The 18,802-nt window shown below is 47.4% G+C and overlaps 1 protein-coding gene and 1 long non-coding RNA gene across 2 annotated transcripts in view; one reads left to right on the top strand and one right to left on the bottom strand.

Moving 5' to 3' along the window:
- Positions 1-18,802, bottom strand: part of LOC127040170 (uncharacterized) — a 159,138-nt gene that overhangs the window by 37,354 nt on the left and 102,982 nt on the right. The window lies entirely within an intron of this gene.
- Positions 5,543-6,511, top strand: LOC127037152 (olfactory receptor 51G2-like). Its single transcript, XM_050928704.1, has one exon. It carries the CDS (start codon positions 5,576-5,578, stop codon positions 6,509-6,511), a length of 936 nt encoding a protein of 311 aa, XP_050784661.1. The 5' UTR covers positions 5,543-5,575.

Below are 18,802 nucleotides of genomic sequence, written 5' to 3'. Positions count from 1 at the left end.
CAAGGTAGAGGAGGAACTTTGTCATAATATTTAAGTGCAAAGTAAATTAAGAGGTGTTACAAATAGATCTCACAATACTAGGTGACTGGGAACAAAATGGCAGATGAAATTCAGGGTTGGTAAGTGCAAAGTACTGCACAATGGAAAACATAATCCCAACTATATATATACAATGTTGGGTCTAAATTAGCTGCCACCACTCAAGAAGGAGGTATTGACGGGATTGTGGATAGTTCTCTGAAAACATACACTTAATGTGCAGCAGCAGTCAAAAGCAACCCTAGTAAATTCATGGAGGATAGGTACACCAATGGCTATTAGCCAAGATGGTCACAGACTCTGTATTCTCTGGATGTCTCTAAAACTCTGAATGTCAGAAGATGGGTACAGATGACATAGGATGGAGGACATGATATTGTGTTTTTCTGATAATTCCCTCTGAAGCATCTGCACTGCCACAGTCAGAAAACAGGACACTAGGCTAGATGGACCATTGGTCTGAATCAATATGGCCATTCTTCTGTTCTTAAATTGTTTCTCTGGGTGATGGGCTTCTGCAGACAAGCCTATTCCACAGGATCTCTTTTAAATAGAGCTGGTGTCGCCACCCTAGCAGATATCAAGAGTAGGGTGACCATATGTCCCATTTTGGCAGAGACAGTCCCTTTTTTAGCCACTTCCATGTTACTTAAATGAAAGTTGCACTGACTGAGTCTATGGCTGCACTATGGGAATGGGAAGGTCAAAATCTCCTGCCCAGTCTAGGGCTGGGGTATTTGTTAGGGGGTTTATTCCTTCACCCTCTCACTTCTCTGGTCCTTCTCGCATGAACAGAGAGCAACAATACCCGAAGTTCGAAGGCGCAAACAATTCAATGTTTATTGGGGTGAACTTCCAGCAAGCATGATTCCAGTTTCTTAGTATCCCCCTTCCCAGCTCTGACCCCAGAGAGCCTTGTCTATGTCCTTGTTTCTGTTCCCATCCCTTGTTCCCATTTCCCCTTTAGCAAAACATGATCCCAATTCCCACCCCGCTTCCTGATTGACTGCAGACTATATAGTAAAAGTTGAGTTCTCCTTAGCTATACCTTAACCAATCATTTTACTGAAATTTAACTAACCAATCCTAACATATTGTAACATGGTTATTTAACCAATTATATCCCAGCACCTTAATTGGTTTACACAAAACAAAATTAATTATAGAGCAACCAGAAACAATCACAGAACCAGACAGAGACCATGCAAATAAACATACAAAACAATACAGAAGTGAGGATTTTACAATTATATCTATACAGACATAAGGGTTTTCCAGCTGTGTCTATTGATAAGTGAGTTCTTCCCAGACAGGATGCTATCAAACTAAGTTTCCTTTTATATCTTCTAGGCTCTACCCTTTCTCTGGAGGTGATAGGAAGATCAGAGCAGGATTGTATTCCTAATAGCCCAACAGTATCTTATTTCAATGTGACTAGATTGTAATGTGAGGATGTGACCATACACTTCCCAGCTTATGGCTGCCTCCGCTGCTTAGCCGAAGAGCCAAGCCTCAGACTGTCACAGTAAGAGAAGGCCATTACACAGACGGACAGACTTCCCATCTCTGTGCATCCCCACCCCTACCCTGTACAAGGCCCCTTCAGGAGTTCCTGCAGGCAGTGGCTACTGTGACAGGTCCTGGTAGCACATCTCTGATGAACCTATGCTAGCAGGAAGCCGGGGAGCATCCTAGAGCAGTTGTTGAGGCTCAGAGATTCTGGGTGGGTGGGCCGAGCGACAAATGGATCTCTGAGACCTGTGCATAACTTTGGTGATCTCTGGATCCCTCTTTTCATTCTTCATGGAGAAGGGAAAAGACTTCCCCCCCAGATTGATCCAAGGGAAATTTCCTTTTATGGGGCCTTGTGGACTCTCCCTTCCCTGGCCTGCACCCTGGGCTTGTAGTGCAGGACAAGGCACTGCCGGGGAGAAATCTGGTCCTATATTATTATTATTATTCTATTTCATACCACACGTCCCCTGTGATTTGGCCTCCTGCAGTTTGCCTTTGGCTCTGATCAGAGTTAAAGCTGGAACAAAGAAAGCAAATCTGCAGAGGTTCCCTGATGGCCAAGTGGCCCCCAAGGAAATGTGCAGACATGCTTCATATAGACAGTTCCTTTTCTGTCTGAACAGATGCTGCCTGCTGCCCATGTAACCTCTTGGATGTCTCCTCGTCCTTCAGTATGAAGACCTCTGGTGTCAGCGGCTCCTCTTCTAGCAGGATTTGGGTACACTGGCAGGTTTTGGTATCTTTACAATGTAAAGTGAAGGGTAAAGACTGCAAGCTGTTTCCGTTTGCAGATGTTCTGCAGTGCAAGAAGGGACTGATGTGGGCTGTCGGGATGACTCAGCGATGGTGCTGCAGGGCAAGGAGCACCAGGTGGTTTGGGAACCCCTCCCCTACATCTACCTGTTCTCCATGTTGGGATATTCAAACTGCACACAAATCTGACATTCAGAGCGAGTTCGGAGTGTTAAAGCCCCTATTAACTGAGTCAGGATTTCTCAATGGGTAGCATTTCTAGAGGTGTTGTGTGCTCTAGGCCGATCCTGCCAGGGTCTGAGTGAGAGGAGACCCGATGGAATATCAGAGGTTAGTTCCCAAGTCATCTTGTGTTTAGTTGCTCCTGGAAATTTAATCAGAAAATTCATTTTCAAAGGTTTGGTTCTCTGTCTTGGTTGTGAACTCAGGAATTCACAGCTGCATCGTGGTAACAGGTCCGATAGGGCATATTTCTCTTTCCTGACTGGCTGAGGGCTCCAGCGTTTCTACCCAGTAGATACCCCTCAGAATTACAGGGCTATTGGCATCTCTGTCCCCTCTCTGGTCTCTGAGTGCCACATGTCAGGCCTCGTAGCCTTCCCTCTCATGGGGTGGAATCCTGTGATGCTCCCACCCTCAGACTCGGCCCTGGGCTACTGCACTGTGATTGCCCTGCAGGTGCCAGTGAGCATGTGTTGCGACAAGTGACTAGCCTTCTTGAGCCAAAATAATGTTTAATCAAACAGCTGGAAGAATGTGTAACATGGGAGAATAAGAGAGTTTTCAAACAACAGTCTGTACACATCTCTGACCCCAAGCCCTCCCAATCTGACAGGGACCCAGGCAGGCCAAGGGCCTTGAGTCTTCCCCAGCGGTTTCTGTGCATGTCAGACCGAAGAGTGCCTCAGCAACAGCTGCCCAGCTCTGGACAGACTCCCAGCGCTGGCAAAACAAGCTGTGTAACATGGCTGGAGCCCAGGAACAGGGAATTCCCTGCTTGTAGCTCCAGTGTGGTCTCTCAACCTCCCTTAAGTGCATCCTGAGCGATGGCTTTCCTTGAGCTATTACTTCCCTTCCTGCTTGTTTTCCAGCAGACTGCTATTAAAATAGGAAGAGCCATACTGGTTTCACCTAATGTAGCCAAAACATAAACATCCCAAGAGTTAACCCAATATAACTATACAGCAAACATCCCCAGAACTGGGGTTATCACACACATTCATTATGGCAGCTCAGCTCCATGTCAGTCACAGCGCCACTCCTGGGTGCTGCGGATTTTATTAATACAGGGAAGAGGGGGAGGGGGAGAGAGATTGACTGGCTGACTTTCATATGGGAAATGAAGTTCCATTCCCATGAATACTCATGCATTTGACTTTGAAAACTGCTTCCTGCAAACCCTCACTGTGCCTGAGTAACAGGTGCTGGGGTTACTATGTACTAGAGAGTGAGAGCTCAGGGAATGTAGAGTTTATATACTCATCCTAATGCCCATTACCACATCGGTTACAGGCTACAGACTGACAGAACAGAACCTGAGGAGAACCAGTCAGCTATTAACCCAGGGACAAAGGAGCCACTAGACTTTTGTTTGCTGACAAGCCACTGACTGAGGGCTGAGACGCTGGAATTTTTCAGGTTCTGAAGAAATCCATTGGACAGATGCTACATTTTACGTCCCACTCTAACCTAAGAAGTCATCTCTGAAAGACAATCAGAGGGGAACGACTGGATTTACATGTGTGGCTCAAAGTACAAATGTGTAAATGTTATGCCAAAACTTTTCATTGTAATATCAATATTAAAAAGACAAAGGTTCATGACATGCATGAATATCAAAAACCAGCAGCAGAGTTGTTGGAATCTCTACAGGAAGGAGCAGTGGGATCTTTACTGCATAAAGGCTTTTGCTTTAGAAAGTATTTCAGTAGTACTCCAAATAGTCTTTGCAATGGGTTTGTGCTATTAACTCTTCGCTCAGTGAACAGTTGTATGATACTGTCATTAGGTAACTGAGGAGCAGCTGTTTCTAACACTTACATTCAGGGTCATGAACAAAATCCCTCTGCAATCCCTGTGCAAGACAAGTCAAGAGAGAACACTGGGCTGTGTTTCAGCATAGAGCTGAGGTGCAGAGGCAGAACAATTCCGTCAGCTACCTGGTGTTGCGAGCCGATTTCCCTCTGAGGATTTTTTTTTTAATGTTGCTGAGTACCTGTAAAGACATTTCCCTTTCCTGGTACAACATTATGTGACTTTGTGTTACGGGCAATGGGCATTATTAGCTTTGAATTGGTAACTTAATTCCTTTAACTCTTCCGAAAAAAACCTTGCAATGACACAAGAATCAATATGGAAATAACAAGGTTAGTTCAATCAGGGAGGATGAGGCCCTCTTCTAGCAGTTGAGGTGTGAACACCACGGGAGGAGAAAATGCTTTTGTAGTTGGCTAGCCATACACAGTCTTTGTTTAATCCTGAGCTGATGGTGCCAAATTTGCAGATGAACTGAAGCTCAGCAGTTTCTCTTTGGATTCTGGTCCTGAAGTTTTTTAGCTGCAGGATGGCTACCTTTAAATCTGCTATTGTGTGGCTAGGGAGGTTGAAGTGTTCTCCTACACGTTTTTGTAAATTGCCATTCCTAATATCTGACTTGTGTCCATTTATCCTTTTACGTAAGGATTGTCCAGTTTGACCGACGTACATAGCAGAGGGGCATTGCTGGCACATGATGGTGTATATTACATTGGTGGACGTGCAGGTGAATGAACCGGTGATGTTGTGGCTGATCTGGTTAGGCCCTGTGATGGTGTCGTTGGTGTAGACGAACTGGGTATTTATATGGGTTACCAGAAAAATCTAATTACAGTAGTGAGGATTATTTTTAATAAAGTATAGGAAGGGCTGTAAATTTTCCTGATTTACACCACAAAATATGTGTAGGTGCTGGGTGTCAGGAGGAAACTTTCCCTGGAAGCAGGTTATCTCATAGCTGCCTATTGAAGGGCTTCTTCCCCCTTTCTCTTCAGCACTGGAAACAGGCTTCTGGGCTAGATGGAATATGTGTCTTACCCAGTCTGGCAGTGCCTATCTTCCCATCAGTGGTGTAAATCCAAGACTGTGTTTTTTATGATCTTCCTTGAGATATTGGGAGTCTCTAGACTTGCGCTGAGAGCAGAAAGATGTCTTGTTAAATATAATCCAGTTTCCTGTTCTTTTTCCTTTCAGGAAGGAAAGTTGAAAACTCCTGGGACCTGCCCATCACATTATGTCAGCTGTCAATGACACCAAATCCAACTCTGCAGTGTTACTTCTCACCGGAATACCTGGGCTGGAAGACATCCATCTCTGGATCTCTATCCCTTTCTGCTTAATGTATGTTATTTCGATAGTAGGAAATTCAGTCATTCTGTTCATTATAAAAACAGATCCAAGCCTCCATGAGCCTATGTACATTTTTCTTTCCATGTTGGCCATCACAGACCTTGGCTTATCGGTAACCACCATGCCAACGATACTGGGCATATTCTTGTTTAAATCTAGGGAGATCAGCCTCAATGCCTGTTTTGCTCAGCTGTTTTTCATCCACTCGCTTTCATACATTGAATCGTCTGTGCTCTTGTTGATGGCCTTTGACCGCTTTGTCGCGATCTGCAATCCTTTAAGATATACATCCATCTTAACCCTCCCAAAAATAGCCAAGATGGGACTGGTGTGTGTGCTAAGGGCAGTGGCCCTAATATTCCCACTCCTCTTTCTCCTAAAACGGTTCCAATACTGTCGAGCTATTGTCCTCTCCCATTCCTACTGTGTGCACCAAGAGGTCATGAAGTTAGCTTGTTCAGATATCACAGTCAACAGCATCTATGGCTTGTCTATTGCACTCTTAACAGTGGGGTTAGACTCGTTGCTCATCTGCCTCTCTTATGTCATGATCCTCAGAGCAGTGCGTAGCATCACATGCCACATGGAGTCCCTCTGGGCCCTGAACACTTGTGTCGCTCACCTCAGTGCTGTCTTGCTTTTCTACATACCAATGCTTGGCTTGCCTGTGATACACAGATTCGGGAATAGCTCTTCTCACTCGCTTCAGATTTTCCTGGGATATGTATACCTGCTGGTCCCACCTCTGATGAATCCAATCGTGTACAGCGTGAAAAGCAAACACCTTCGTGTGAGGATAATCAAGGTGTTCTTCAAGTGACAGGTCAGTTCATCAAATAGCTATGGCACTGGTGACTTAAGAGACAAAAAACACGGACCACAGCCATCTATTCCATCCTAGACCATTACATCTGAGAGGATATGAGCTACTTATCTCCACTTTGTAGAGAGGTTCAGATGAGGTCTAAGCCCTGGCACAATGGGAGATGGATGTCCTGACACGCTGGTGAGGGAGGACAGTGCAATGGGAGAAGGAGACCAAGGGAGGCAGTCACATGAACAAAGTTCTTGTGCTTTTGGAGAGACAGCGGACTGGTGGTATGTTGGCCCATAAAAAGCCGTGTCCTTGACTGCTCTGACTTCCGAATTCCTGTTGATGCAGTTAATAAAGAGAATGGATGCCGCTATTGTTTCCCGTTAGACCTGGCCTGTCACTTTCCTGACTCTGGTTAAAAATCTACATGCCATGAAAAAAGCTACAGAGCCATGATCAAAGCTGTCCTGCAGTTGCAGTCTTGGCCCTTCCTGAGCAGTCTGGGCAATGGATGATCCATGAGCGTGGCACCATGTGTGGTCCGAGGCTATTCAAGGACCACGGACACCCACTCTTCTCCGACACCCTCAGAAAGGTGCTTGTGACGGAGTCATGTCAGAAACATGATTAATACAGGAGCCCTGAGAGGCCATTCTTCCCCCTGAGGCACCACCATCTCCTCCTTCACTTCGCTCATATTCCTTACTCTGCCCAGGCTGGAAGCTGGAGCCTTGCAGTGGTAAGAGCTGGCCAAACAGCCCTGATGTTCCACCTTCCCTGGGCAGGAGGGTCAGAGGACCCAAGAACAACCCCCAGCCCATCTTCACACCCATCAGGGCACACCACAATTGAAGGTGGAGGGTCTGGGGCTCCCAACAGTGGCCTGGGCTCCCTGGCCAGTTTTTACCACAATCCAGCTCCGGCCAGGCTGGGGACCATGCTTGAGGTAAAGAGAAGGAACAGGGGGAAGGGCCACAGGAGAAGGCGAGGAACAGGGAGGTGGAGGTGTAAGGGGAAAATGAGGAGTAGGGGATGCAGCATCCCTGAACCATTGCAGACCCCTGCAAGGTGGTCACTGCGGGAGGATGGGGCTGGGGGTAGGAGAGGCACTTATCTATGGCCCAGATTATTGTAGCGTTTGAAGACCTCTTGATCTTTGACATATTTATCAGTAGAACACCCCGTGCCGTAGAGCAATGTTATTAACACCACTGGGAAGGTTCCAAGACCAGAAGTTACCACTGTGATCACCTACTCTGACTGCCTGTATGGCATGGGCCAGAGACCACCCCTGAAATAACTCCTAGAGCAGAACTATTGGAACAACCTCCTGCCTTGATTTAACAGTTGTCAGTGATGGGGAATCAACCACGGCCCTTGATAAATTCTTTCCAATTACTCTCATTCTTAAAAAAACCACATCCTTTCTGAATGTGTCTAGATTCATCTTCCAGCCATTGGATCATGCTATAAATGTCTCTGCTAGACTGAAGAGCCCATTGTTAAATGTTTGTTCCTCATGTAAGTACTTACAGACTTTGGTCCCGTCACCCCTTAACAATAACAACCCTTTCTGTTAAACTAAATGAATTGAGCTTCTTCAGTGGATCAGTCTCAAGCAGGTTTTCTAATCCTTTCATCATTCTCTTGGTTGTTCTCTGACTCCTCTCCAATTTATCCATGTCTTCCTCCAACTGTAGGCAATAGAACAGGACACAATATTCCAGCAGTGCTCCCAGCTGTGCCAAATACCCATGCAAAATATCTTCTCTGCTCCTACTCGAGATTCCCCTGGTTACACTTCCTGGATTACACTGGGATTTTCAGCCATAGCACACCACTGAGCTGCAAGTCTTTTTCAGAGTCACTGCTTCCCAAGATTGGGGCCCCATTTGGCAAGGATGGCCTGCATCCCTTGTTCCCAGATGTAACCTTCAAATTGAGCTATATTAAAAGATATATCGTTGAGGCCCAGAGGGATTAAGTGAGTTGCCCAAGGTCACAGAAGAAGTCTGTGGAAGAGCCTGGAACTGAAGCCAGTTCTTCTGAGTCCCAGAACAGCACTTTAAGCCCTGAACCATCCTTCCTATCTGGAACTAGTGACTGGAGATGGGGCTGCTGGCAGCTCAGCATGCTGAGATTGCCAGGAACCCCAGGAATTCAACTCCTGTGAGATCACTAAAGAGGAGCCCAAGAACAATTACTTTTCCAGATGAGAATGCTGTGTCATGCTTTCTCCTGAATCTATGGAGGGGCAAATCCATCATCCAGGATGCACAGCAGGGTCAGAGTTGGTAAGCAACTCCACATGAGCGCCAGATGTGATGCAAAATCGGTATGTAGGCCTGGAAGCGACCACCTAAGTCAATAAGTCCAGTCCCCTTCTATGGCATGTGACCCTGGCATATTGTTCGGTGCATAAGCCTTTGTTAGCAGGGTCTAAATGAGTTCCCCCTGACAGCTAGCTGGGAGTGGAAGAGACTTCAGAAGTAAACGATATTTACATGAACACACCTTGTCTTCTTAGATACTCAGCAGATAGTGGTGTTGCTCAAAGTGATCTACTTTGGCTGGTGCTGGGTTACAAATCACCCTTGTACTGAATTCAGGGGTAGGGAAATGTTGTTATCAATATTATTTTCTTTATTGTAAGAACAAAGGTGAGGAGAATTGTGCTTAACCTCTCCCAAATGAGGGAGTCACACTCAGCTGAAAGGACCTTGAGCTGGGGAAACATTCCCGTTTTACAGACAAACAACTTGGAATATTCTTTCCCCTGTTCCAGCACACATGGCTGTTCAAGGACAATTGCTTGGAGATTTGAATAGCTTCCTTCATGGGCAAGTCATTACCCCGAACAGACACAGGAACATTTCCTTCACTGTTACAGTTCTGTACAGTAATTTTCTCCAGAGAAACATTTCCCTGAGCCTTATCTAATGCCAGATTTACTTCTGAGATACCAGACAGACACTGATTAACTAAACTAAAATTTAGTAAAAAACAGAAGAGAGTATGATTAAAATATTTCTATACGTCCAGACATGAGTTCAATTCATTGATGTGCAGATTCACTGCAGAGATGGTGAGCTTCGTAGTTTCAAAACGTTCCTTTAGAATTCAGTTCACACGTCAGATTACAATGTCCAAATCTCATATTCAGGGCGTACCAGTATAACTGGAACCTCGGTCTTGAGACTCAAACTTCCCCTGATGAAGTCTAAGCAGATCTGAGATGACAGAATCAGGACCCAAGGATGGTTTATCCAATTTCATGTCTTTTGACAAGTTGAAATTCCTCAGGGAACAGAAGGTCATTAGGATGACTTTGAAGGACGTCCATCACCATTACTTAGCTGTATAAATTAACATAAGGCCATTTGCTTGTTCTCCACTATTCACAGCACATTTCAAAGAGAGAGGAACACTGAGATATCTTGTGTTTACAATTTATTTACATGACAGGATGTTCTTTTGACCTCTGAATTATCAGAATACAGCACAGACAGGGACTGTTGATTACATTTTCCACACTACTCACACATATGTAAATACACAAAACCACAAACATTATCTCCCCACATGTCTTCTGTGGGTTATTTATTTTGCAAGACGTTTAACCAATGTGGCACCCTATAATGCTTTATAGAAATATGCTTATGAATGTATATATGCCATAACTGGGCATGCCATGTAACATCTCTGCACAGGTTATGATCTACTGAATCTATCCATCCTATCTGTACACTTGTAACATTTTTGTATTCAAAGTTATGAATATTGGCTGTGTACTTGTTTGATTTTAAGTAGCCTTAGCAACGTATTTGGTCAGATTCTTAAGCAAGGAATTTTCAAGTTAAGTGCCCAATCAAGAAACACGTAATGGACAATAGAACCTTGGAAGACTCCAATCCAAAGAAGAAGTCTACTTGGGGATGTAGAAGGTACCATGTGAACAATGGCCGCCACCTGTAAAGTTCTGAGTCATGCGCGGACATATGACTTGCTGGATTCTGCATAGGATAGAGGAGAGGGACTCCAACCACAAAGGAAAGTCTATTTAAGCCCTTTGGAGACACCTCCCTTTTGTCTTCAGCTGGCTCAAGAGATAGCCTCTCCACCCCAAAGGATGCCTGAAAGAAACTGGAACAAAGGACAGTAACCACAGCGGTGAGGATTGCTGGACCCAGACTAGAGGGAGATTTGTCTGTAAAAGAAACTTATTGGAACATCTTTGAGGGTGAGATTTCATCTGTAATCACTTTCTTACTGTACTAGACTTAGACTTGCATGTTTTATTTTATTTTGCTTGGTAATTCACTTTGTTCTGTTTGTTATTACTTGGAACCACTTAAATCCTACTTTCTGTATTTAATACAATCACTTTTTACTTATTAATTGACCCAGAGTATGTATTAATACTGGGGGCGGGGGCAAACAGCTGTGCATATCTCTCTACCAGTGCTATAGAGGACGGACCATCTATGAGTTTACCTGTGTAAGCTTTATATAGGGTAAAACAGATTTATTTGGGGTTTGGATCCCATTAGGTCCTCCCATTGGGAGCTGGGCATCTGAGTGCTGGTGACAGGAACACTTCTCAAACTGTTTTCAGTTAAGCCTAAAGCTTTGGGGGGATGTTGTTCAGATCTGGGTCTGGGTTTGCAGCAGACATAGCGAATCTGGCTCAAACCAGGCAGGGCACTGAAGTCCCAAACAGCCAGGGAAAATGGGCTCAGAGGTAATCTTGGCACATCAGGTGGCACATCCCTAGAGTTTTCTGTGATCGAACCCATCACAACAATATAGAACCATTACTACACTCCCCTTTCCTGCACCTCATCTCCACTCTTCGCTGGATCACTCACCAGCAGTTCTGTTCTTTCAGGACTTTTTGGAAAGTCTTCCACCGGTATCGCAGAGGGATTTTGTTCATGACTCTGAATGTAAGTGTTAGAATAGCTACTGGTCAGTTACCGGGAGACCGTATCATACAGCTGTTCACTGAATGAAGAGTTAATAGCACAAACCCATTGCAAACACTATTTAGAGTACTATTGAAATACTTTCAAAAGCAAAAGCCTTTATGCAGTAACGTCCCCACTACTCCTTCCTGTAGAGATTCCAACAACTCTGCTGCTGGTTTTTGATATACATGCATGTCATGAAACTTTGTGTTTTTAATATTTATATTACAATGAAAAGTTTTGGCATAACATTTACACATTTGTACTTTGACACACACATGTAAATCCACTCGTTCCCCTCTGATCATCTTTCAGAGATGATTTCTCAGGTTAGAGTGGGAAATAAATGTAGCATCTGTGATCTGGATTTCTTCAGAACCTGAATGATCCCAGCGTCTCAGCCCTCAGTCAGTGGCTTGTCAGCAAACAAAATTCTAGTAGCTCCTCTGCCCCTGGGTTAATAGCTGACTGATTCTCCCATAAAAGTAAGACCCAAACTAAAATGTTTTCTTTTTATCCATTCTGTTTCACCACTCAGGAGCAGCATGGCCATGCCAAATGCATGCAGATAAAACCCCAATAGCATGCATTCCCTAAATATGTATCTAGGAAACACTGTTGTCCAGAGGTCAGATTTCTCCCTCAAGGTCTGAATTCCGTGCATGGTATCTGGAGTTAGTTGCATACCCTGCAATCCTAAAACCTGCCGAGTTTTATCATCTCTGCAGGAGAGAGAACTTTGCAGGCTCTCTCCTTCAATGCTTATAAACTCTGCAGGCTCCTGGTACCAGCAATCCCTATTTCTCCAACCCCTGGATTGTTCCAGTGACCTCTGTTATGGGTTGTGATGTGTGCACTATATTGTCTGCATCATAGGAAAGCACAATGCCTACCCATGATGCCTTATAGTGCAATACTCTCCCACAAGGAAAAACTTAGCTCTGGCCCCACATGGCAGTCGCCTCTGGCTCATTGTTCTCCCAGTTTAATTGAGGAGTTCCCTTCTAACCCTGCTGCTTTCTCTGTGTGTGGCAGGCTTCTCCAAGGAAGAGGAGGCACAGAAATAAAAAGAAGAATCCAAAAGGTAAGCAGTCCCTGACCCCACAGCTGCGGTGGCAGACTCAGGCCCCATGCAAAGCAGAGAAATAGGGTCTATTCCCCCACCTGCCTCTCCTCTTCCTGCAAAGGTACAGTCGTGCCCAGAGTCATGCAGAGGCACTGGCTGGGGCTCCGTTCACAGGCTGCCTGTGAAATCTGGGGCTCTAGAGTGCTAGGAAGCAGAGGGTGCCCAAGCAGCTTAATGTCTCCTTTATGTCTCACTTCTGGCAGCTTTTGGGTGCTGTGAGGAAGAGTTGGAGGAGGCTTGTGCATCCCTAGAGACATGGTAAGCAATGCCCCTCTCCATAAATCTGTAGTGGGTCAGTCCTATCCTATAGCGTCATCAAATTCATCCCCACCTAGGGGCAGTAGCCTGAGTAATCCCTCCCCTGCCCCGACCTATGTACCAGGCAAGCAACTCTTCTCCTTTAGAATCATGCAGTTCATTCCCACCCAGCAGAAGTTGCCATCTCTAATACACCCCCCCACCTCGTACAGTGGGTCATTCCCTTCCTCGAGCATCATACGATTCATTTAACCTGTGGCAGTCTGTGTGTGTGAGGGTAGATGATGTTGACTGGACTGGACCATCCTCCCCTCCCAAGAGAGGGACAAAATGTTTTCTGGGAGCAGCCCCGTGAACCCTAGGGAGGTGAGTTGGAGAGGTCAAGATGAAGTCTGGCCTTTCTGGTACGGTGAGTAGGGACCCGGCAGCACTTGGTAATGGTCCCTCCTCCAGTCCCCCAGGATAGGTTCCCAGTAGCATTTGAATCCTGGATCTTCAGCTCTGCAGCATAAAGCACCCCTTAGAGCTAAAGAGGTAGCTGTATTAGTTGGCAGCTATAGTAGGCTGTTATCCTATATGTTGATTCGCTTCTGTGGGTGGGACATGACACATACGCTGCCAGCAGGATACACTCTCACCTCCTCAGGACTAGAAAGGGCTCACCTAACAATCCAGCTAACCCCAAACCAGACCATCCAAGGCCCGGGTATTGCAGGGGAGGAGGCTGCCTCAGTGGAGAATGGGACAGGGAGCCTTTTGGTGCCGCACCTCTGGGTAAAAGAGGGCCTGAGGGCAGGGCCTGCACTCAGCTATCTGCTTTCTCTGTTCCACAGCTGCCCTGTGCCCCTGGAGAAGCTCCCTTTTGCTTACACCCTCAGGCTCTTTGAGAGGCAGCTACAGTACATGGCTAGACACCTGGATGAAGTTCTGATACCGTAAGGCAATTGACCGGGGGGCACCAGACTGGGGGCTGGGTGTGAGGGGATAGAGAATGTAGAGAGGAGGGAGCAGGGACAACCAGACACTCCAGGATCCTAAAATAACTGGGAAAAAGCCACTAAGAGGCTTTAGCTTCCAAGGGGAGAGACCAGTGAAAGTGAGGTGACGGATTATCAGAAATTAAATGCAGAGACTACAAATTGGGGTTGTGAGTAGGATCAAATCCTTATGTACGGCAATATCTGCCAGCAGGCGAGTATCTAGCACCTGCCCGTGCTGTGTTTGAAAGAAAAAGCAATCAAGTGACACTCTGTGAGGAGATATACATCCCACATAGCACTGGAAGGGGCTCAGGTTGCCAGGCAGGCCCATTAACTCCACAGGGTGCACCTGAAGGAAGAGCCAGGGAGCAGGGAATTGATTCCAAGCAGGTTCAGCTGGGCAGGAATAAGCAGGGCCTATAAAGCCAGGAAGCTGGCAACAGACAGGGGCTGTTGCTGGGAAAGGGCAGCCCCTCCCTTGGAAGAGAGGAGAGTGTTTGGAGCTGGTGCACCCAGAACAAGAAGGGGAACCAGGAGTAGTAGGAAGCATTCCAGGCTTGGAGAGGAAAGCCCAGAACTGCTGGGTTGAGGGTCCCTGGCCTGGAGCCCAGTGTGAAGTGTGGGCCCAGATTTCCCTACCAGCCACCAAGGGCATGGCATTGACTGGCAGGGCAATGAACAGGAAAACTGTCTGGGTCATTGTGGAAGTGACAGTGACCACATGTGACAGTTGGAAGGGGCATTGACCTCGAGAGCTAATCCCCAGAGTAGGCAGCAGACAAGCAGTGAGGGGGACACCACATGATACACCTCAAACACTAGTCATCAGATGGGTTCAAACCCAGGACTTTCGGGACCATAGCACAGACCTCCACCACTGGAGAAACTCCCTTACCTGGTAGCAATAGTAGGTTATTAGTCTCTAGTGTGTCAGCCATTAGAAGAGGACAGTTTTCCAATGGGTTAGAATATAAGAACATAAGAACTGCCAGACTGGGCCAGACGAAAGGTTCATCTAGCCCAGTATCCTGTCTTCCAAAAATGGCCAATGCCAGTGCAGCAGAGGGAATGACCAGAACAGGGAATCATCCATCCCCTGTCGCCCATTCCCAGCTTCAGACAAACAGAGACTAGGGACACTATCCCTGCCCACCTTAGCTCATAGCCATTGAGGAATTTATCTAGTTCCTTTCATAGTTTATAGTCTTGGCCTTCACAGCGTTCTCTGGCAAGGGTTACACACACATGCTCACATCTTCCTACCCCAAACCAATTGTTGTTAGCTAATCTTTCTATTAAAATAGCAGTAGATCCCCGATCATGCTCAAGGCCCCAATGTGCTAGGTGCTGCACATGTGTGTGTGATGAAGGGGTTATCGTTCTAGAGAAAATGAGTGCCAGCTCCCCATCTCAGTCCTTCCTTACCCAGTTGATGTCCTTGTGTCAGTGTGTGGTGTGCAACGCATGCCTAGGCACTGCCCCATTGCACTACTGTTGGAAGGCTGTGTCCAAGCCCTGCCTTTGCTCAGCAGGGCCATGTCCCATCTGTCTCTGTCTGCTCTCTCCCACAGGCCAAGTGTGTCGACATCTGCCATGAGCCAGTTCTCCTATTCCCCTACGGAATCCACCACCTCTTCCCTCTGGAATCCCAGCTCCTTTTCCCTGAGAGGAGCCTCCGTGACTTGGTCAGAGCCCCTCTGCCACACAAGGGAGATCATGACGGTTGCAAGCTGGGAAGGATCCACTCATCCCATCCAAGCCCAGCCTCTTCCCAGTCCTCCTGCCCACAGCAGACGAGACCGGCGAGAGCAGAACATAGGTCTGGACTAGATGTCAGCCCATGACTCAGACCTCAACATCCGACAGAAGCATCTGCAGAGCCAACAGGGGGCTCCACAAACCCCTATCCCGGGGGAGCCATTGGTGGGTGAGCAGGACACCAAGCAGCAATGGGCATTCAACATAGGTCAGTCCAATTGTGGATTTCCAGAAAAGGTCTCAACGCCCCTGAGATCTGACACCAGCCCTCAGCATGCACAGGACATCCAGGAGCCATGTGTCTGCTCCTCGGTAGCCCTGCCCCAAAAGGCCCACAGGATCATGGCATCCCCTGATGCCATCCTGGCCAGGCTCGTGCCCACAGCCAGGGTCAAGCTGCAGGATCACGTGGCTCAGAAATGCTCGGAGATCCAAATGAAGGCGTTTCCTAAGACTGTGAGAGAGTCACACAGAGATGCCCCCTTCATGAGAGAGACTTCCCTGCCTGGGCCACTCTGCCCCCCCAGGGAGCCAGACAAGCATAGGACAGTGGTATTCCCAACAATGGGACAACAGCCTGCCCACCCCATCGAACTCCACATAAGGCGTGAGCATCTCGTCATGCAGAGGAGGCTGCTCACCCTGGACCCAGAGCCCCCGGCAAAGCTGCCTCACGCCGACCAAGCCAGGGGTGCCAGTGTGGAGTTCAGTGAGATGGAGACCGATTTCCTGCAGATGGGGAGGCAAAGCACAAGCTCTTCTTCTTCCACACGTCCTCCAATGCCAGTGGAAGATACCACCATGGAGACGGGCAGGAATGATGGTGTGTCAGGAAACCAGATTAACCCAGATCTCTGCACTCTGCCAGCAATGGTGGGTCTGACATCGCCACTTCCAGGAACCACAATAGCAGAGAAGACCCTCGAAGCCACACTCCAGATTTGTAGGAGCGAATTGAGAAATCCCCTTACCAGTGTGAGCGGCACCAAAGGGACTGAGGAGAAGCTGGAGCTGAACATGGAGAGGAAAGTGAACTTGGGAGAAGGCTCCTGCCTGGGGCCAGGGGCACAGGCAGGTGAGAGCAGGGCAGATCTTCCCAGGACCCAATGCCACCAGGTTGCCCCAGAGGCACCAGGCTCTGAGCAGCTCACAAGATCCACTCTTGACTCTCTCATTGCTGGGCACACTGCACACGATCTGCAGATCAAGCTGCTGATGGAAAGGTTGAGCAGCTACCGCCTCATGGTGGCCCAGGTCTCAGTTTGCCAGCAGTGCCGCAAGGCATATCCAGGAAAGATGAAGGGTAAGCAAACTCAGAAGAAGACATCTGCTGAGCTGCATAGTCTTTATGACATCGTGGATTCACAGGGGTTCGATGGAACTGTGAATTCAAAGCTCTCCAGGGACCAGACACCAATGAAAATCTGCAAGAAATGCAGTAAGCTTCGATGGAAGAGACCAGTTGGCCCTGCAGGTGCTGACTTGCCCACAAGATCCCATGGAATTCCAAAGCAATGGACTCCAGGAGACTCCTCAGCATCATCCAACAGCAACAAGGTGCCAGTGCTGTGGCTCCTTCCAGCAGGCAAGAGCAAGAAGCAGGATGGAATGGGGAAAATGGCTCCCACCAAGCAACCAAAGATGGTGTCCATTGCTACGAGTACAACAGGGCTTTCGCAAACTGGGGAGAAAGCAACTGGGAATCCTGACGGTTCTTCGCCAAAGTCACCAAAGGCCTCCAGAGCTAGGACACCCTCTCCTCCAAGGAGCAAAGTTACAGTGCTCAAACAGATGTTAATGTGCCTCAAACAAACCTTCAGCAAGCTTCAAAAGAAAGTGAAGTCCCGAATATCCAAGGACTCTCGTTCCAGACCACCTGACACTAAATTTACAAAGCCACCCTTTTGGAAGGCAAGGGCCTCCAAGGGTGTCCGGTTACCACACTACTGAATCCCACCCTGCCACCATGCCCACTAACAGAAGGGGCCCACAAATTCCAGCATCTCTCTATCATCCAGCGAGTCTGCTAAACATGGGCTAAAGTGGCTGAAAAGAATGGCTTGTTGTCCTGGGACACAGAGACTGATGTATAAGAGACTCTCATTCAGGTATAACATCTAAATCCAGATTTCAAGATGAAGGGGGACCTGGGGGCTTGGATGCAATTGAGGATGTGGCTAGCTCACTGGATTTGTTACTTTACCTCACATGGTTCAAGAATCAATCCTTCCTTCAAGAAAAGCTGACACTAAATTTACAAAGCCACCCTTATTGGAAGGCAAGGGCCCCTAAAAGTGTCCAGTAGTACTATTAGCGGCCTACCATCAAGCAAACCCAAACCGGCCCCTTTACCCCTAAAACCCTGTCCCTCGACCTTTAAACCCCACCCACCTATCACCAGAAGTCCCACCCACGGGGATATTACTTCCGGGGTCAAGGTGGACACATAACCAGAAGCAAAGTGTGTCATGTGACCCCTCTAAGAACTCCTTCCACTGTCCTCTACCAATCAGGAATGGTTTCGCCCCCATAGGCCTACACTGAGAGGTCATTTGACCAATCAGGGGTGTTCCCAGGGTGGGGTGACTCATCCGGATGTGGCTCGTGTGATCCCTCTAAGAACTCCTCCCATTGCACTCTACCAATCGCGATGGGTTTCAGCCACATAGGACCAACCTGAGAGCAGATTTGACCAATCAGTGGTGTTCCGAGGCAGAGTGACCCACCCAGATGAGGGTCATGTGACCCCTCTGAGAACTCCTCCCAGTGCCCTCTGCCAATCAGCGCGCAGCTCTATCACTCCTTAAGTCCCAGCAATTGGGACAGAAGAGGCCATCTTTTACCAAGGACGCGTGCTTTAGAAATCGTGGAAACATGGACTCCTTCACCACCCCTGTGAGTACTTTGGACTTTGTTTTAGCCCCAAGGGCCTTTGGACTTGTGTGGAGAAAGCGCTAGATCAGCGACAGTTCCCACGAGGGCTCTTTGACTCAGCCATTGATGGATGCGCCTGAACCCAAAACCCAAACTCTCATGAGGCACCTTGATGAGTGTGATGGCCTCTCATTGTCCACCCTACTAGAGATGGAAGGCAAAGACAGCTGGGGGAGTCATCAGAGGACAAGGTGAATGGAAAAGACATTGCTCGGGTAAATGAATGCTTAAGAAGTGACCATTGATGATGGGGTGTAATGGGGTTAGGAACTGG

The sequence above is a fragment of the Gopherus flavomarginatus genome, chromosome 1, assembly GCF_025201925.1.
Source record: "Gopherus flavomarginatus isolate rGopFla2 chromosome 1, rGopFla2.mat.asm, whole genome shotgun sequence".
Lineage (NCBI taxonomy): Eukaryota > Metazoa > Chordata > Testudines > Testudinidae > Gopherus > Gopherus flavomarginatus.
The sequence above is the reverse complement of the archived record's forward strand: the minus strand, read 5'-3'. Positions and strand labels throughout refer to the sequence as shown.